The sequence below is a fragment of the Martes martes genome (genome assembly GCF_963455335.1).
Source record: "Martes martes genome assembly, chromosome: 15".
Taxonomy (NCBI): Eukaryota; Metazoa; Chordata; class Mammalia; order Carnivora; family Mustelidae; genus Martes; species Martes martes.
Genome location: NC_137903.1, coordinates 23,564,217 through 23,585,982, shown reverse-complemented (window position 1 = coordinate 23,585,982; position 21,766 = coordinate 23,564,217). Strand labels below are relative to the sequence as shown.

Sequence of the window (21,766 nt, the reverse complement as noted above, 5' to 3'; positions counted from 1 at the left end):
TCTAACCTGAGAACACAGCACAAAACATAATTGATTCTAATTCCATCTTTCCTAATATGAACAAAAAACCCTGCTTCCATCTGCATGTATTATCACAGTAATGGCCCGTAGGCCGATGAGTCTATGAGTAATTTACCAAGACTGCTCAGCAGGTGCTTTTATTTTGTTTAAATCACTAATGATGAAAAGAGAGGAAACGTATCAACTACAATTTGATGTAATTTTGTTAAAAGAAATATATTGAATAAGAAAGGTAACAGACACTGTGGGATCCCTTTAATTGAAGTGTTTAATAGAAGAAAGAAGACTTACCACTCTTTTATGGTTGGTGTAGCCTTGTTTAATTTCTATCTCATACCCTGATGATCCTTCTTTTAGTAGGTAAGTCAGAAAAAGCAAATTTTAAATGTATAAATTAGGATGGTAGATTTTCCTGATGGAGGACTCCTTAGTTAATGTGAAACTTAGGAAATTAATACTTTATACTAGGTTTTTTTATTTCTAAGAGTAATTATAAATTTAATGTTTGATATGATATATATCATGGCTCTACATACTTATTGCAAAATCGAGCCCAATCCTTTTTTTTTATTAATGTGGTTATGGCTTTTACATAAGTGCTTCAATAGTTTCTTTAACTAAAATTATCCTTAGTGAGATTTAACAGTATTCTAGTTAAGAAAAAAAGTAGAATTTTAAATTCTTTTTAATGAGATACAATTTGGAGTTCTCCTTTCCATATGGCATGCTCAATTTGGTGATCCACATTTCAAATAGTCACAGTGCTTATGAAAAAATTTGTCCTCTTCTCTTAGTTTGTCAGCAGAGAGAGAAAGCTTTTTCTCTCTGCTTATCCAGTACTCAATATGACTGCTGTGGGCCTGTATTTATAAACTTTGCCAGATACGTTTAACGTTTAGATTTATAGGAATTCATTAAATAAAGACCAAAGAATGATGATTGAGGTTTATTAATTCTTGTGGATCTATGGAAGGAACGGTAGGTCATTCCAAATGCATATTTAAGATTTATAATCAATATTAAATAGAAATTAAGGTAGAGATGAAGCACTTTTAAAATTATATGTTTTGATTCCCACTAAAGAAAACAAAAATAGAAAAAAACTTCAGGGCCTAACAGTTTCACTGTTAAATTCTTTCAATGAACAGTTAATCCAAGGCGGTATAATTCAGGGCATGGGCAAAGATAAAGAGTTACCCCAGTCGTTTAATGATTAAGCTAAACTGTGATTCTGAAAAACTCCGGCTAAGCACGGACTATAAACTAACATTTTCATTTAGTTCATAAAATCCTAATCCTTTGAGATACTGTATCAGAACATAATTTTGGCAGGTTTGTTTGGTTAATCCTTTGAAAATTATTCCATTCTCAGAGATCCACAATAAACATTAATTCATTAAGATGATCTGAAAAGTCTTTCACTAAATAAATAAATGTTTAACCCAGAGTTGCCATTTTTTTCCTGATAAATACAGGCTTAATGATACATTGTTCTTTAGAAAGATGGCTACAGAGACTTCATAATCCCAAGATATACAACCATGCAACACAGACTGGTTAGCTAACTGGCTAACCATAAACAGTGGTAGATTGGTGTTTCAAGGAACATATATTGAGGTACAGAACCATAGAACAAGGTCACTTTGAAGAATTGGATATAGAAATCTTATAGTAGTAAATTGCCAGACTAAATCCAAAAGTTTATAATAAAAACTAAAGCAATACAAAATAAAATATTTAACAAGCAAAGGGCACTTACTAAATATTAATTACCTTAACAATAGATAAGAGTGGAATAATACTAATAACTTATTATTTAGATCTTTATTATTTGTCTTGTATTAGCAAATTAGTATTCTTTAGCACTGAAAATACTGGAACCGTAAAAAAATTATCATCAAGTGAGGTTAACCAAAGGAGTGTAAGAATGGCTTATTATAGGTGTATCTAAATAAAATACATTATTACAATGGATTGGACATATATATCTTATAGGAATGATAAATTCAACATCTTCAAAAATGAAACAATTTTCACCCCTCTCTAACTGCAAATTTTCCCCAATATTCTTTACACTATATCATGATATCCATTGCCTTTATCTCCTGATGTCAATAGTCAGACTGGAAAATCTATAAATATTGATTGAATACCAGGGGCTCCTGGATGACTCAGTCGGTTAATCACCTGACTCTTGATTTCTGCTGATCTGAAGGTCATGAGCAAGCTCTGTGTGGAGCTCTGTGCTCTGCACAGAGTCTGCTTGAGATTCTCTCTCCCACTTCCTCTGTCCCTCTGCCCACTTGTGCACTACATACATACATACATACCTACATACATACAATATTTAAAAAAAAAGAAAAAATCAAATGTTACACTTCTCAAAAACTGTGTTTGTTTCACACATCTCTAGTCATACAGTCAATCTCTTATCCTTATTTTCTCTGGAAGTGCTAGATGGTATGTAATTCCTAAGGGCATTTTTCTATATTTATATATATATTTTTTAAAGATTTTATTTATTTATTTGACAGAGAGAGAGATTACAGAGAGAGAGGGGGAAGCAGGCTCTCTACTGAGCAGGGAGCCCGATGCGGGGCTCGATCCCAGGACCTTGAGATCATGACCCGAGCCGAAGGCAGAGGCTTAACCCACTGAGCCAGCCAGGCGCCCCTATATTTATATTTCTTTCGTGATCAAACTCTGGGTAGGTATTTAAGGACATATTTTGTCCTCAAGTCTGTATAGTTGAAGTTCTTGTCCACTTTGATCTAGAAAATCTTCCCCAAGTGCCATGCCATAAAATTCCTAAAGGATTTTTATTCTGTAACAGTGATTTTTAAAACAGACATCATCACAAGTGGGTATTCATAAAACTAAACTACATTATAAGGGAAAGGTGGCTCTCTGAAATAGTTTTGAAAGTCCAGTTTAAGCGGACTATTGTGAATGTCAACCATAATTATGCAAAACAAACACATGCATGGCAAGAATTTTCTGCTTCACAAAATACATAGTTTCAAAAATAGGTGTATTTAATCTTCATAAAGCAGAAAACCCACAAGTTATATAAAATTATGTATCTAGTTAAATAATAGTAAATATGAGTGTATGTGTAAAATAATAGAAAAAGAATTTTTTTTTGGAATTCCTCCCCCCAAAATACTAGTATTTTAACATTTAAATAATAAATATTACCATATGATGATATACTTAATAGTTACCCAGCTCAGTAAACTATATAAATATATACATATATTATGTACATATATGCAGCCTTTTACATAATCAACAAAAAGCAATCTCAGGACTAAGTAGTCCTTTTTAAAACATGTTACTAGCCTGTTACTGACATTTTGGTCTCGAAATAGTAGCTTAATCCTATTTTATTTCCCTGACTGCATTACCAAGAATTAGTTGTCTGTTTCCGTAAATGGTAATAGTGAACCCTCCAAAGGTCAGCTAATATCAGCATAACTGTGTTCTTTGTACGTAGTTAAAGATTATGAGTTTACCTTGCAAATTGCCTAACTTTTCTTTTTGAACTCCTCCTAATTTGCCCATATTGCCACTTCCAAAGCAGTTGAAAGTTGCAGGATTGGGAAAATATTGGACAAGATTATAGCTACTCTCATTAATTCATGGATGATTTTTTGCTGCCAATAACTTTTGTACCAAATCCATAGCAAAAGGAACAGACCCACTACTTTGTCATTCCCACCCTCTTTCTCTATAGTCCCTGGATGTATTGTTAATAGTACATTAATTGTTCTGTAAAGTGCAAAACAAAGACTTTATATCTATTTTGTGTAGATAGTTCATTCTTACATTTGACTCATTTTTGTGCTTTTATTTCTTTTATGCTGGGGCTGAAATTTAAATAACAAAATTACTACTGAATTCATTGAACATCATTATGTGTCAGGCATTTCACTGAGCATTATTAATTCATTTTGTTCTCATAATCACCATATGAAGAAGTTAATATTGCATTTATTTTCCAGTTGAGAAGGATAAAGTTAAAAAGCTTAAGTAATTTATCTAACTTAGCCTTAATCAAGTTACAAGTTAAATGTTTGATTATTAATTTATGGTATGACTAGTAGTAGTAGTATAAAGTTCTGGTCAAAATCATTCACTTTAGATTTTAGAAGCTCTTTTATGTAGACTACAGTGTTGTATTCATATCTGCATCTCTATAATACAGTACAGTGCTTAATGCTAGTAAACCATCAATAAATGTACAGGAACAAACATGACCTACTTTTATGATATTAAGTTACCCATTATACATTATAAAACATTTAAGTTTTATAACACCTATTGGTTTTATATAAATCAGTTTTTTCTCATTTAATATTTATAGGTATTTTTAATATTTATAGGTATTTTTATAATAGAGAAATTATAAGACAATTATATTATTTTGCAACTTTGCATTTCTAGTCAACCACTGTAAATGAATCTGATTAACTTTTATGCAAATTAACTAAACAAAAATATAAATAGAACTTGATGTGATATTGGTTTATTTTTTCTATCTTAAATTGTAGTAAATAATTTCAGATATTTAGGCAGACAATACAGGATAATGAACAAAAACTTTGTTAAAATTAATTCCTAAGGGTTGAATTGGTTAGGCATCCTATTCTTGGTTTCAGCTCAGATCATTGATCTCAGGCTCATGGGATTGAGCCCTGTGTCAGGCTCCACACTCAGAATGGAGTCAACTTGTCCCTCTTCCTCTGCTCTTTGCCATGCTTGTGTGTGTGTGTGTTTTTTTCCTCCCTCTCTCTCTCAGATAAATAAATAAATAAATAAATAAATTTTGTTGCAATTAGATATTCATTAAAATCAAGCATTTTAAGCAAAGCTTTCTTGTTTTTAATATTATTACCCAGTCATAGAACATTAAATTTGATTAACTATAAAATTAAAACATCAGAGTATTTACTAATATCTACCAGCTATAATTATTAATTTTTAAATTCTACATTATTAAATTTTTCTGCTATTTTCAATTCAGGATGTAATTTAAATAGTCTGTGACTGAAAAGATATATCTCTTATGATAAGGCAAAATAGAATATTTTGATTATGAGTGTGGTCTATTTGAGCACATTCTTGGATTTAGTTTATCAGAAAATCTGTACCCATCACTGAAATCACTTCTGGGTATGGATACAAAATAATAATTAACTGAAATTCATCAATTATGATCAGGGAGAAAAGGCAGTTTTTGTTCAATAATGGCTCCAAAGACATCTGTGAATGAAATAAGATAATAATCTATATTAAAATGGATTATAATCACTGAACAGTTTCAAATCCTTATACAGCATGTTGTAACATTCACAGTTCTAAGAAAAATAGCTAACACAAGTGAATTATTAATGTTTATGCATAATGCAAATTGAGACTATTTCAATGTTAAAACTGTCTGGTCTTAAGAATTATATAATAAAGTAAAAATAAGCTGTGCATCTAACCTATCCTGAATATACATTTTTTTTAAAGATTTTATTTATTCATTTGAGAGAGAGAGAGTATGCACAAGCTGGGGGGCGAGGTGGAGAGGGAGAGGGAGAAACAAACTCCCCGCTGAGCAGGGAGCCTAATGCGGGGCTCAATCCCAGATCCCTGAGATCATGACCTGAGCCAAAGGCAAACGCTTAACCAACTGAACCACCCAGGCATCCCTGAAGATACACTTTTTTTTAACTGAAGTATAGTTGACACTGAAGATAATACTTTTCCATTCCTTCATAAAAGAAGCTGAATTGTTTGGAAAGCTAGCTTATATGAACAATCTAAAATTATACACATTTTTATATTTCTTAACTTTAAAACATTGCTAGATGTGTTGCTATAACTAAAATAGTATGTAATAAGTTTCAGACAACTCCTAACATTCTCTACATGTTGCATGTGGATATTCCATGACTGGGATGAGGAAATGATGCTATAGCCATATAATATGATCAGAATAGTCTAGTCTCTGCCATTTTACTAAACTTTCTTGCTTTTACAAAGTTAACATGGAACAAGCAATTTTCAAAATACATCTTAAATCTAATTTTTATGATTCAATGAAGTTTGAAAACCTTTTTTTTTCTTAAATAGTGTGAATATTCTATCTTTAGAATTTGTTAAGTTAGCGCAAATTTTTGCAAAATTCCCTTCTAAACTATTTCTACCCTTCACGTAACATGAGTCTTTACATAAATATAAGAGAGAAAAAAGGAAGTAGTTTCAGAAGTTAATGTGAAAGTGACAATGGAGTCCAGGTTGCGTAGTTATTGTTGGTAGATCTATCTCTAATATTGAGAGTGGTAGGTTTCTTTTATAAAACATAAGCTAGACACTTTCATATTATGACAGTTCTATAACTAACCTGATTGACTGAGTGTAGTATTAAAGTCTGCAATATTCACTTACAGTGTCCTGAACGGGATTTCAGATAAAGTTTTTGATTAGTAAATAGTTAAATGTAACAAACTTAATTCAATAACTCAGATAATTTTTAAATACATTAGTGACATAAAGAGTTTGGAATGTAATGGGACTAAGTAAATACAAGTTTTATATCTGAATATTCAATTTGATTTTATAAAAAGGCAAATTTTTAGTTCACAATATATTTGTATATTAACAAGCAGAATGAGTTTCAATAAATTAATCAATGCATTTCCAATTTCCAAATCTTTCATTTATCATATTATTTAAGTAGTACTAAGTGAAACAAATGCTGGAGTTACAAATACTAATTACTAGGGAAGGTAAAACTCAATTTGCTTATTTATAGTACTTGAATATTGCAAGTGATATTGATTAAAAGGTGCTGGGAAAGCCAATAGACTTATGGAGTATTGTGTCTGCCTCCCTTGACTGCCCCTACCTCCCCTGTCTCCCTAAAGACCTATATAATATTACCACTAGCTTATATTAGATTCCACAGTTAAGGCAGTGGTCAGATAAACATTTTGGGTGCTTTTTTAAAATTAATAAATTGTATTTAGTTTATATCTAAACACAGTAAATGGCTTGGTGATTTAAATATAGCAATAGAGATCTCTGAACATTATTCTGTGCTTGGCTCTGTTTTAGGTGCTCAGGCAATGTGGATGAAGAAAGCATGTGACTCTCTGTCCTAATAGACCTTCATTCATATAGAGGGTAATAGACAATGGACACCAAACCCAACACATGACTAAAACCTTTTTTTTTTTTAATTAATCAGGATAAGGAAGATTAGAAGTATATATGATGGTCAATATAGGAATAAAGACAGAAGATGTGAGAAGTTAGTGATGACAAAATCTGGGGCAATAGGGTTCTAGCCAGAGAATGTCCCATGACAAGGAACATGGCTCTCATGTTGGTCAGAAAGCAAGAATGCCAGTATAACTGGGGCATAGTGAACCACAGAGAAGTGTAGAAAATTAGTCTGAAAGGCATAGTAGGGGAGGGTCAGATTGGGTAGTATGCTATTGGCAAGTGAAAGAATGTTAGCTTTTAGTCAAGTGAAATAGGGAGCCCTCTTAGAGTTTTAAGTAGGGAAATAGTATGACCCCTCTTAGAGTTTTAAGTAGAGAAATAGTATGACCTGACCTGTGTTTTCATAGGAAAACTCTGGTATGAGGGCAATAGGCTGCTGGGAGAAGGATGGAGTGTTTACTGTAGTGCAGGGTAGAGAACATGATGGCAAGGATCATTGCAGTAGCAGTGTTGAGTAGTGATAGTGAATTCTCATTATGTTTTGAATCTAGAAACAGCGGAATTTGCTAAGGATTTGCATGTGAGTTGTGAAAGAAAGAGAAGTCAAGGATGACTTTAGGACTGTGACCTGATCAACAAAAAAGCTGTATGTGCCACCATTTGATTTGAAACATTTAGAGAGGAAGTTTAGGATTCTGTTTGGACATTGGAAATATTAGAAATAAAGACAGAAAGTTGAAAGAAGATTTGAGTGACACTTGGAAGATTTTAGGGATAGCAGTGAGGCTGGTGTGGCTGAAGGACAGTGAGGGAAGGGATGGTCTTAGAAGATGACATCCAAAAAGCCCCAGGGGCTTTTGGATTTTATTCTGAATATGATAAAAGGGCATTTAGAGTTATGAATACAGAAGGAACAAGGTTTGATCTATAATTGAAAAAGATTACTCTTTTCTTGGGGTAGATATTTAAATAGTCTCTGTCCTGTTTTCTCTTGGGAAGAAGGAACTAAGTTCATTTATTTACTACAAAAATATTTATTGCCCTAGAAGATACATTAACATCAGTATTTTTTGAAATATAATGACATCATTATCCACAAACATAAGCGGTGGCCCATTAAATGAGACCTAAATGAAAATGGTTGACAGCCATATTCAAAATCAGAGAAAAACTCCAAAAATAATTCAGTGTATTTACCTTTATTAGTCCTTAAAAATGTAAATTTTGTTTTGTATAATAATACCACATGTGTTAACAGCTGGTGTGAGTGTCTTCATTTTCAAATTGATTTAGTGAGTATTAAGTTATATCAAGTCTTGAATCTTAAGCGTGATATTGATAAATATGTGAAAAGTTCACATGGCTTTTCTAGGTCAAGTAAAATGGCATTTTACATAGAGATTATAAAAAATGATTGCAAGCATGAATTTAACTACAGTTATTTCAAGGGAAGTAAATATCTTGGACTATAACATGATTTATTCAGTAATATATTTTAAGATATATACAGGTTGCAGTAAGTATTCTCACTTATACAGTTTAGTGGATTGAAAAACATGATCACAAAATTTTGTAGCTCCTCTCATCAGGAGATAGAGTCCATTTCCACAGCCATCCCTCCAAACTGGGCTGATCTAGTGACTTGCTTTGGCAAATAGAATGGGGCAGATAAAGCTTGGTCTGAAGAAGACTTTCAGTTGCTATCAATGCCCTGAGGCAATAAGGAAGCAGGTTGAATCTACTGGAGGATGAGTGGTCACATGGAGAATAACCAAGCAAGAAACACAGACAACAATGAAGACTGGTCATTTGGCACAGGAGTCCATCTTGGACTTTTCATTCTAGCCAGACTTCCAGCTCACTGCAGCCATGTGAGTGAGCCCAAGAAAACCAGAGAAACTTCCCAACTACCACACAGAATCATGTGAAATGATAAATTGTTATGGTTTTAAGCCACTGAGTTTTGGGGAGTTTGCTATGCAGTAATAAAAAACAGAAACACGTGAATGAACTGCTTTCTGGAGTTTGTTTGCATACATTATTTGAATATGGTTTAAGCAAGTGTTTTTTAAAATTCTTTTAGCAGTTAGTTAATGAGTGACTACTAAGCACTTTGTGCTAATGCTCTAGGAAATAAAAATGTAGGTGTAAATAGTGTCAGTAGGGTAAGTACATACTAAACTCTAAAAATAGGTATCATTGTAAAAGTTAACCTATAGGAGGCATGAACTCATATGTGCTCTAGGAACTCAGCAGGGAACTTCTAGGAATTCCTTGAACTTGAGATTCGGTGAAGTCTTTATGAGGGAAGTCATTTTTGAGCTAGGGTTCAAAAAATGGGAATCACAGTTGGTGTTGTGGAGAGAGGGCTTCAGTTGTAGGAAATAGATTGGGCAAAAGTTGATATCAAGGGTAAGGATATATGCTATGATAGGTAAACCATCCAAATAGTAAGTGAAGGGGAGATAAAGGGAGAGCAAAATTTGAGAAAAACCAGATTAGATCCAGATGCTGGAGTCTAATTAATTCTTTATGTACCATGTATCTATTGCCAAATAACAAGCCACCTAAAAGGTAGTGGCTTAAAACAGCACAATTTGTTGTTTCTCACAGATCTGTGGTTGATAACCAGGATAGTTTTTCTGCTGGTCTTACTTGCAGTTATTCTTGGCTTTAGTCATCTGATCGCTGGAATTGGAGTATCCAAAATGGCCGACTCTCATGTCTGGCAGTTTGTGCTGGCTGTCAGTTGGGACTTTTTTTTTTTTTTTTCCACAAGCCTCTCCTCCTTCAGTAGATTATATCAGGCTTTTTTACAGCATGGTAATCTCAGACTTCTAAGAGAGCAAGAACAAAAACTTTAGGGTCTTGTAAGTTCCATACTCTGCGATCCACACACCATCATTTCTACAATATTCTGTTAGTCAAAATAAGTTATTATGCTGTTCGAATGCAAGGACATGGAGAACTAGATTTCACTTTTGATGGGAAGTACAGCAATATCCTGTTGCAAACAGTCATGGGCATAGGAAGGCTTGATTTACTGGCAGCTATTATAATAATCTATCACACCAGGAATTAGAGAGTGGTCTGAAACTGTAAGAATCCAGTGCCTTTTTTTAAACTTGTGATTGATATATCCAAGCTTTTTAAAGTTAATTACTTTATTATTATTATTAAATTTTTAGCGAGACAGAGTACACACACCCGCGGGGGAGGAGAGGGCTAGTGGGAGAGGGAGACAGAGAATCTTAAGCACCAAGACAGAGCTTTATCTCACAACCCTGAGATCCTGACCTGAGCCAAAATCAAGAGTTGGACGCTTAACCCACTGAGCCACCCAAACGCCTCTAAGCTTTGTTTAAAGAATGTGACTATGGGCATTATTAATAGGGTATATTAAAAAAAGAACAAACTGAAGACAAGGAAACAGAGCAGGAGATTTTTATACTAGTTTATATGAAGATAATGTTTATCTAAATTATGAAATGGACATTTTATCTGTGAACAGGTATTGACTTTTAATGTACAGTTATGCAAAATATAGTAAGCCTTTAACATTTGAATCCTTAAAACTATGGAATTTATCTTATTTTATTTTCTACTGAAGTGTAAAAGCTAAGCATAAATTGTTTACATTTTCAAATATACATTTTTGTAATAAAATAAGAAAACCTACTTCACAGAAATATTTGTTACCGAACAGTTCTTCTATTTGGTTATAGTAAGGCTCCATCTGAATAGTCTTATAATTAGTTTGGCTATTATATTGCATAGGGACAGCAGAGCAAATAAACTGATACAAACCAACTCATATGACCTGGCAGCTCAAAATCCCTAAGTATAGAACAAGGGCAATTTTGCTGAACCATTCTGGAAACCTGGAAGTAAGAAAGGAAAAAAAAAAAAAAAAAAAAAAGAACAGTCTCTGCCTCAGCAGTAAAATGACAAGTACTTTACTATTTCTCTTCTGTCCCTTAGTTTATCTTCCTGTGTACTTACCCACCCATCTACCTACCCACTGGCTGAGATTCTGCCTTAAAAAAAAAAAAAAATTAAGATAATTAAGTATTTTTGATATGTAACCTAGAGAAATAGGAAGACTATCTTAAATTTTTTTTTAATTTTATCATTAATTTTTTAAAGATTTTATTTATTTATTTGTCAGAGAAAGAGAGACAGAGAGAGAGCACAAGCAAGAAGAGAGGCAGGCAGAGGGAGAAGTGGGCTCCCCGCTGAGCAAGGAGCCTGATGGACTCGATCCCAGGACCCCGAGATCATGACCTGAGCCGAAGGCAGACACTTAACCGACTGAGCCACCCAGGCATCCTGACAAATAGGACGAGTATCTTAAAAGGATAGAAAAGGAATTTATCAAATTTAAACATTGAATATTACCTCTTCGTGGTCATCAAAATTGAGCTATGTCTGCTTTTTGTGCATAGGATTGGAATGAGTATCCAAAAGTAAACACTGATTTTTTTTTGGATAGCTTTGTAGAGGAATGATTTATATACCATACAGTGCACTCATTTTAAGTGTAAATATCAATCATTTTAAATGCATTTACAGAGTTCTGCAATCATCACCACATTCCGGTTTTAGAACATTTTCTATCACCCTATTCCCACCACCAGCCCCAGGCAGCCACTAGTCTGCTTTCTGTCTTTTTTTCTGGACATTCTGTAAAAATAGTATCAGATAGTCTGTAGTTTTCTACATCTGTCTTCTTTCACTCAGCATGTTTTTATGGTTTATTCATATTATAACATGCATCGATACCTGTTTTTTTCTTCTTGCTGAATCGTATGCCGTTATGTACTGATTTATGCACAAATCTCATATCTCCTTCCAAGTCTCACCTTTTTTTTCTTTTTCTTTCCTCTTTCTTTCTTTCTTTCTTTTTTTCCTCCTTTGCCAGTAGTAGTGCTATTTTTAGTACTACTTTAACAATTCTACTTTGGGGACATCTTGTAACAATTTCTAGCTCTCTTACTTTTATACCATTCAGTAGCCTTGTACAGGTGATCGATCTCCTGAAAATGACTTGGCAATTGTTAACTCCTCAAACCTTTCACACATATATATAGGAAACACACACACATTATACAATAAGATGGCTTCCTGAGGGGGAGGGGGAAGACTATCACTCTTTTGACAGGGAATAAATTTAGCAATTTCTGTCTCTGTTTCCTGGCATGCATTCAAAATGTTTGTGTAAGTCACCCATGGAATTCACTCTATTCCTTTTACATGCTCATACTCAAGTATACTCTGTGATATTTTGACTACAATTTTTGGTTATCGATCAAAATAATGCTATATTTGGTTAATGTTGGTAAAAAAAAAAAACTTAAAAAATATATTTTCCTGAGGAAAAAAATATACAATATAAGGTTCCAACTTACTGCATGGCTTTATAAAATGTGCTTTGACTTTCAAAAGAATAGTGAGAAATAATGAGTCCAATTTGAAAGTTTTAAATTTAATGCACATTTGTTTCTTTAGCATTTGTGGAATCCAACATCTGGAACGAATAGGAAAGAAGCTGAATCTCTTTGACTCCCTTTACTTCTGCATTGTGACATTTTCTACTGTGGGCTTTGGGGATGTCACCCCTGAAACATGGTCCTCCAAGCTTTTTGTCGTTGCCATGATCTGTGTTGCTCTTGTGGTTCTACCCATACAGGTAAAGAGAGCCAGGGTAAATGATATAGAAATATGCAAAACTTAATAAAATCAGATCTTCCATGCCTCATAAGAAATGCTGGGTGGTTTATTAATGTAATATATTAACACATGTTATTATTATATCTAGTCAATGAATTAAAATGGTCTCAGGAAATGCTTTTTAACATTATATTAGAAACTGACTTTCCCTCTCCATTCATAACTGATATGGCTCATTTCAATTCTTGAAGATGTTTATTTGAAATACATGTATAATATATATTTGTATATATATAATATATATATTTCATATGTAATGTATTTCATTATATTAATTATAAGATCATAGGTTTTAATTACAGAGTGATAGTTTTAATTACAGAATGATAGGCCAAGGCAATAAAGTTATGAAGGTTTGATTTCTTTTGGTTCTTGAAATAATATAGAAGCTAAACATTGTAATAAATAAAAAGTGATTACATGTATTGGTCAACTGAAACAAAATCTGAGGATGATTTGTAACTATTTTATATATATGTGTGTGTGTGTGTGTGTGTATATATATATATATATATATATATATATATATAATATAACATTCTGGAAGTGGATAAGGTGGTTGCAAAGGAAAAGAGATATAAAAGGAGTCTGAAGATAAGTAGATGCAATCTCCAAGTCTTTCCTACAGTGAGCTCTTGTGTGCCCAGGGGTGAGCAGACCAGAAACAGGATATAGGAAATACAAATCAAACTTGTACTTCTGTTTTAAACCTTTGGCCACAGTGTATGTATGTATGTATATATGTAGGTATGAAAATTTTATTCAGTCAGACACGTGTTCCTTTCTGGCATACCTCCTCTAGTCCCTCCACTTCCCTTATATACCAACTACAACTATCCAACTAGAAAGTGACTTTGTGTGTTGGATATCTCTCATTGCATGACAATGTGTGCTGAACTTGGTAGAAAAAGGTAGAAGAAATGCCTTTGAGATTTTTCTCTTTGACACAGTGCATGACACATCATGGCTGCCTGGTTTCCTGGACATAAATCAGGTACAAACCTTTTAGTGCTGTTATAATAGGAAAATCATATTAATATGTTTCTGTAGAGACCTGAAGCCCCTCAGAAACATTAGCAATGTACACAGCAATCACATGAAAAGTCTATTATTGAAGGGAATACAGATAATTTGAATCTCAGTGAGTTCCAGCTAAGAAATTGAGTGTATCTAGTAAACAAAGGAGGTATTGTATTGGTTTTTACTTTCATGTCCAATGTTTTTTGTTCATATGTGGAAAATGTATTGCAGTTTGAACAGCTGGCCTATTTGTGGATGGAGAGACAAAAGTCAGGTGGAAACTATAGTCGACATAGAGCTCAAACTGAGAAGCATGTTGTTCTGTGCGTCAGTTCACTGAAGATTGATTTACTTATGGACTTTTTAAATGAATTCTATGCTCACCCAAGACTTCAGGTACATAAAAATTATGTTACGCCTTTGACTGGATCATAACTAACTAGCATATTGTCAAAGTCAATTAACTGGTGGTGCGGCCTGCATTCTGGAGGATTTTTTATTTATACAAGCGAATTTAGAAAGAGTAAATGAAGAACTACAAGTATAACCAGGAACATAGAAAAAATGCTTAAGGAATACACAGTATTTTAAGTTTCCTTCTGTATCTACACTAAAAGACAGATGGAATTATGTTAATGCTACAAAGAAAGGTTTTCTTTGAATTAAAAGGATTTTTTTTCCTCTCTTAGGTAATGCACAAATGACATTTTTACGAATCAGTGGAATTTAACATATCAAACAACTAAAAAGTCCTTTCACAATATCATCTACTCACTTGAAATTATTGGAAGTTTTATCAAGTGTTGCTGATAGAAATGTGGAAGTCTGAGAGTTCCGTTTTTCCTTTTGTTTCCCAGAGTGTACCTAGGTCTTATTTTATTAGCAATGAATGACCCAAAACTGGACAATAACTAGTTGAATTGAGAACAATAATTCAGAAAAAAAAATCTCTTCATCTGTCTATGCTAATAAAATCCTCAGATACTTCTACTCCTTGCTGTGTGGTATTGGGCCAGTGTAGATCTAGGTAATATCCTTTTTCTGCTCAATACACTTAGTTCAGTCCAAATAGTAAAGAGCTACTTGAATGTCTTGTAATTCCTCAATAAATTTGTGTCAAGAGGTTGGACAATCCCAAGATCAAAACAGTACTGAGTATATCTAATTAGATCTCCCTTAAATAGATTTTTGTTTTCATGACTATATTGGAGATCTTTTAAAATGCTCTTTAAAAAATATTTTTTAAAAATATAGTTTATAAATAAGCAAAGCTTAAATTACATCATACGTTCTTTTGCTTCCATATAAATTAATTTGCATTTTTAAAGAAACTCCGTATTTGTTGTTTTTATTATTATTCATATTAAATAATTGCAGTTTTGCTTATTATATTCCAACAAGAAAACCTATTTTTGGGAAAATATGGTACCCGAAATTGTGATACCTATTAATTTATTTTGACTGGTATCATTGTGGAGAATTCTTAAAACTCTCCAAATTTCCACTAGATACATTTTCGATGATAAAATGGTGAATGTTTCTCAGAGAATTGTAACTCCTATAATCAGTGTATTAAACTATTTTATCACTCATAGTGCTCTTGTATTTTCTCCAAAGGACCATTGTATTGAAATATGTGATATCAAAGTTTTAAATTTACTTTGTATTATCAATATTTTTATGAATCTTTATCCTTTCAGATAGTCATCAGAGATTTTTCAGTATTATCAGTTCATAATATTTCCAAATGATATAAATCACCATCAGAGTTTCTATTCCAAAAGTAAAAATTTGAAGTATGAATTGATTTTTAAGCACTTCTGCCCTGTATGTATTATATATTTTAGAATCAGCCTGAAGTTATAATATAACTTTAAACTTCATAAGTTGGAAATGTCTACTGAGTATACACTGATTACCTTCTCTTCATAGTACTAATAAGATTTAAAAATCTTATGTTGGTTTATGAGGTTTTTATATGTCTCAGTTATGTTTATTATAGTATCATGTTAATTAATGTAGGTCCACGTTTTAAATGCAATTTTTTACTTGTTGGCAGGAGTTTATTTCTATATCATCATATTTCTAAATGTTCTTAGACATTGTTTACTTATGTAATATAAAACACACCATTATTGATTTTGCCCCTTTGCTCACTTTGTTTTGAATAGGATTATTATGTGGTGATTTTGTGTCCTACTGAAATGGATGTGCAAGTTCGAAGGGTACTGCAGATTCCAATGTGGTCACAAAGAGTTATCTACCTTCAAGGCTCAGCCCTTAAAGATCAGGATCTGTTGAGAGCAAAGTAGGTATCCCTATCTATTTTCCATCTTGAAATACTTTAATATCTTTTCTCTCCTCTGAATTTTAGCAATTTTCAGTCTTGCAAGATGTGTTTAAGTATTTTTGTATACAGAGTCTTGCCATAGTCCCACTGCTGCTCAGACTGAAAGGTTAAAAATATAAAATCAGTGTATTTGCTCCTTTTCTCCGTGAAAGGATGTTCAGTGGACCATGTCCATACAACACAGTGAGGAGTGTGGCATGGTGTAATTATCTCAAGCTGTCAGAGAGGAGCGGAGTTATCCAGACTCACTGTTAGAGTAGTCTCCAAATCCCTGAATACAGTTTTTATTCCACAAATAAAAATGTTGGGCTAACCATTGGGAAATGCCAAAGCAGTTGAGTCAAGGTTTAAGTTCTAGAGTTTGTACTATGTACAGGCAGGTAACACCTGTGTTGCCTGGTGTCAGAGATGTCCCTGGGGGCTGGAGGAATCAGAAAGGTAACTGGGTCTTACCTGCTCTTTTCCTGTTGCACATGTACTAGCCAACCTGGCTTAAAGGTGACATAGGCATATACCTTTGTCACAGGTCATGGAATTGTTCCATATGAACAGAGTGAAAACATAGTTGGGCAGAAGACCATGGACACCAGGGAGTCAGGGCCTCTTCAAACAACACCCATAGTTTCAGAAGTCAGAGGAAATCTTCAGCGGAGGTGGTTTTGCTCCATGTTTTCTGTTGCTTTTAAAGTTTTAAACATGTCTTTATTGGCGAGGAAGAATGTCCTGCCCCCTTCTAGGTCCTTCCAGCTGGACTAAGAATCAAATTGATGTGAGACAGATTAACAGGAGAAAATCAAATTTAATAGTGTATTTGCAGGGAATCCATACCGATGTGGAACTTCCAGAGACAAGTCAGGCAAAATATGTCACTGTGCACTAAGGAAAAGGGATAGAGGTCTGGGACTACCAAGGGAAGGAGAGACGGTTACAGGGAGATGAGCAGGAGTGCTTGGTATTGTGTCAGACGGATGAATCACAGGCCCGTACCCCTGAAACAAGTAATATATTATATGTTAATAATAATTAAAACAAAGGAGTAAATGTTTGGTGAACAAACGTTTGCTGGGCCACTCAGAAACAATGGGACGTGGAGGACTTCGATCAAACAGGTCTTGCTAGGTTCCTCCCTGCCTGCCTTCCCTAGTTTGTATCCTAATGTAGTTATCTATGTGGATGACTTCCTTCCTGGGGCAGATTTTCTATCTAAATTCTTTTCAGGTGGTTGAGGAGGGAGATGAGGAGCTTTCCTGAATCTGCTGGGTATTTGTTTGTTTGTTTGCTTGTTTTTAATCTGCTGGGTTTTGATTGCTTTTTAGCTCACAGTAATCTTCATGCCAATGTGGTCCATCTTGGACTCACCTTGGATCCTCCCTCTCCATTTGTCCCTGAGTTGTCTTTTGTGCTCCTTTAAATACAAATCTGCTCACTGAATTTGAGAGCATAAGTATTTTTTATTTTGTTGTTTTGTTTTTTCTGGATGGCTTGAGTATGTGTGTTGGTGGGGATGGGTGTGTTTATGCACGGTGTGTGTGTGTGTGTGTGTGTGTGTGTGTGTGTGTGTGTGTCTATGTGCGGGGGAGGCAGTGGAAAAGAACAGGAGAAAACTCCCAAGCTCCTTTTCGGGGCTTAATTCTGCAAAGTGATGCCTAAGTATTTTGTAACTTGAACTTTGACATTACCAGATTTTTTCAATGATTTAATGACTTCTGAAGCAAAAAAAAGTTAGTAGAAACCATCAGAATATAGTGAATGGTATGTAATTAGGAAATTTAGCTTCTTTGAGAATATATTAGTATTTCTGGTGGATTAAATACTTCATAGATGTTGTCAGTGTACACACAAGAGTTAAGTCAGAGTCTCCCAGCACCTCAAGCAATAGATGGCTTTAGGTGTTTGCTATTTGCTGTCTATACACATTATTTGGGAGCTCTAAAGAAATAGCTGCTTAGACACTTACATAATTTGGATCTTTACTTTCATCTGCACAGATAATCAATATGCTTAATTTAGCATATGCATTAAGTTCTTCACATAAGAATAATTCCTATATTATGTTCACTATGAATTTATGTGATAATTGAAGGCTTTTTATTACCTAATAAATTAATCTAAGCTATTAGTATTAGCTGTTAGTATTTTAGCTTGATACTATAGAAGGGAGCAGAATTTGCTACCTCAAAATATGCCTCAATGGGATAAAGATTATTGTGAGCTGACTATTTTTAAGAAGCAGTAGACACAGGAAAAACTGAAAACCTAGGAGAAACTAACCCTTTTGTAAGGGACATTCACGTTTATAAGGGAAATCTCCAACCATAAGTCTCTCTCTCTCTCTCTCTTTACCTGGAAGAGGATGACTCAATCTCTGGGAGCTCTTGTGAATGGAGAAGGCAAGGACCTAGATCTGTATAACAACTTTACCTAGATTTACTGTGCTTCTCTTGATAGGTTCCCATAGCTGGCTCCACCATTAGCCAAACATTTTTTGTCTTTAGCTGAAGATGGTGTTTAAGGTGGTGGCTTCATGGGAGAGGAGTTAATCAGTTTTCCTGGGTGTCTCCCACGTATACAGGAGGTATACGTGTTGCTAAACTTCTGTTTGTTTCTCTTCTGTTAATCTGTCTTTTTATCACAAAGGGGTCTCAGCCAAGAACTTAGATGGGTAGAGGGAAAATGATTTATCTTTTTTTAAATTACACGATTTATTTAGGATTAGAAATTCATTTATTATTAATATTATTAAATGACTTCTCAGCAAAATCAATCACATTTACAAAAAGCATTCATTCATTGGAAAATACAAAGGATGAGAATGAGGATGAGAGAAGTAGCAGGCTGGTAATACTAAAAAATCTGGGTTAAGAAAGAAGTATTTATTTTATGTTCATTTCTTATCCTAATGTCATATAAAGATTTGGGATTTAATGTTAACTAATACATTCTTCAACACAATTTCCCATGCAAGAAACAAGGAGTAGGATTCTCCAAACCAGTTCCAAAGGTCAGTTGCATGAATTTTGAATTGCTTTGTTGAAGATGATGTTTAGAAAATGTTATGCGATACTCATTATCTTGTAACCATGCCTCAATATTTTTCCAAAACTGTTTGGTTTGATCTAATTTCATGGACTTTTGTCTTTCCCTTGCATAGAAAATAAAGTTCTGGGGGGGGAGGGAAGGTTTATTTTATCATAATGAAGCAGAAAGATAAAACATTCCTTATTTTGAAATTAACATTTTTTTGTTTTTATTTTTTAAAGATATTTTAATTTTTAAATAATTTCTACACCCAAAGGGGATGTTGAATTTATAACCTGAGATCAAGAGTCGCATGTCCTACCGACTGAGCCAGCCAGGCACAGCAACATTTTTATGATTTTAGAACATTATTAATCAAGCACTGAAACCTACTGTTTATCACCAAATTTAAGAAATGTAGAACTTTAGTATAAGTGACAGGGATTTGGAACAAGATGATGAATCATGTCCAAGAAATGTAAATGTACAGTAGAGTTTGATATAAGAATACTAAGTAACTCTGTTCCTTCTCTCTTAGTTAATTGAGTAACTTTGCAGTTAAAATGTAACTAATCATAAAATGAAGGCCAATACAACTCCCTTAAACAAAGCATATATATGAGAAAATATATAAACATCAAAGAGAATAAAATTTGAGTTTTTTTTTTTTATTTTTGTCATTATGAACTACTGAGTTATATAGCCAATTCAACAACAATTTTTTGTTTCCAGTCAAGTACAGTCACGGTCTGCTAGAAATCTAACTTTCATTTAAGCCTAAGGATACTCATAGTTTATTTGCACTTTGTGTACATTGGACTAAGCATTGGAATTCTATTTTTCAAAAACACTATGAAGATATTTCAATATGTGATTACTTATTTTTTTTTTTTGTCTGTATTTAGGATGGATGATGCCGAGGCCTGTTTTATTCTGAGCAGCCGTTGTGAAGTGGATAGGACATCATCTGTAAGTTTCTAAAATCTCTTTCATAATTGTTCTTCTCACCTGAGAAGATTTTTAAAATTTTTTAAAAAAATCTGCCTATGTTAAATATAGGTAACTTTAAAATATTGCTGAAGGGAAGCAAATATCTCTAAACTGCTTTAGCCATCATATAAGAATAGCTGCATTATAGACTGTATCCAAAAAACCGTTTTTGAAGTAGTTTCTACTAGTCCTTGGGTTTTCTGTTGATCAAAATGAAATGTCATATGTTTTTATTAAATATGTCCTTTGCTATGTAATTTTGTTAAAATGATCTCAATTTCCTCAACTCAAAACAAAGCAGATGGATCAGGCAGTCTGCATTAGAATCAGTTGGGGAGCTTCTAAAAAAGTATGCATTCATGAAAATTCTATTCAGGGTATATAAAGTAGGGATCTGGAATCTGTGTATTTTTAAAAGATCCCCAGGTGATAGGGAAGTATATCTCAACTTGATACTCTTTAGCTTATATGATCTCTATGATTCATTTTTTTTTTTTTTTGGCCCAAAGTTATATAAACTCATAATTAAATTAAATGGTATAATTTACCAAATTATAACTTGTATTTTTAAACATGCATTCTGATTTTATTGTTTTGAAAAAGTGCTTTATTATTTTATATTGAGCAGGTACTGTTAACTCCTGTGTTTTTAAGCCAATGAGTTTATCTCTAGCCATATCTGTGGTATAGAGACAAAGCCCTGGTGGCTTCCGTAGTGACTAGGGAAAAGGCAATCTATGCATGGGGTCTTTCAGGGACATGATTAGTTTTTTTTCTGGAGCATTTAATAGGACAGTCTGTTATATTAATTTAGACTGTGAGTCCTGAATGTGGCAGGCTCTGTGTTCTCCTGTGACCTCATTCTAATTTACCTAAAGTTCTTATTCACTTTTATGTTTTTTTTAAGATTTTATTCATTTATTTGACAGAGAGATCACAAGTAGACAGAGAGGCAGGCAGCGAGAGAGGAGGAAGCAGGCTCCCTGCTGAGCAGAGAGCCCGATGTGGGGCTCGATTCCAGGACCCTGAGATCATGACCTGAGCTGAAGGCAGAGGCTTAACCCACTGAGCCACCCAGGCACCCCTCTTATTCACTTTTAATCTAATTTTCTCATCCTTTATTTGAAGAGAGCTATTAGGGCTTGTATTGTGTTCCCCAAAATTAATATATTGAAGTCCAACCCCCCTAGTACCTCATAATGTGAACTTATTTGGAGATGAAGTCTTAATAGAGATAATCAAGTTCTAATGAGCTTATTAGGATGGACCTTAATCCAGTATGACTGGTGTTCTTGTAAAAAGAGGAAGTTTGGAGACAGTCAGTTATCAGGGAGAATGTCATGTGAACATGAAGACAGCCATCAATAAGCCAAGGGGAGTGGCCTGAAACAGATAATTTCCTCCTTATCTTCAGAAGGA

General features: G+C 33.8%; 1 protein-coding gene across 3 annotated transcripts in view; it reads left to right on the top strand.

Moving 5' to 3' along the window:
• The window catches only part of KCNT2 (potassium sodium-activated channel subfamily T member 2), a gene marked incomplete at both ends in the record, with an annotated part of 342,191 nt that overhangs the window by 149,807 nt on the left and 170,618 nt on the right, over positions 1-21,766 (top strand). For all 3 annotated transcript variants that reach the window (XM_080825071.1, XM_080825070.1, XM_080825069.1), the window contains 4 exons: positions 12,748-12,928; positions 14,221-14,385; positions 16,161-16,297; positions 20,263-20,326. In XM_080825071.1, coding sequence (XP_080681197.1) covers positions 12,748-12,928; positions 14,221-14,385; positions 16,161-16,297; positions 20,263-20,326 — 547 coding nt within the window. The remainder of the gene's footprint in view (positions 1-12,747; positions 12,929-14,220; positions 14,386-16,160; positions 16,298-20,262; positions 20,327-21,766) is intronic.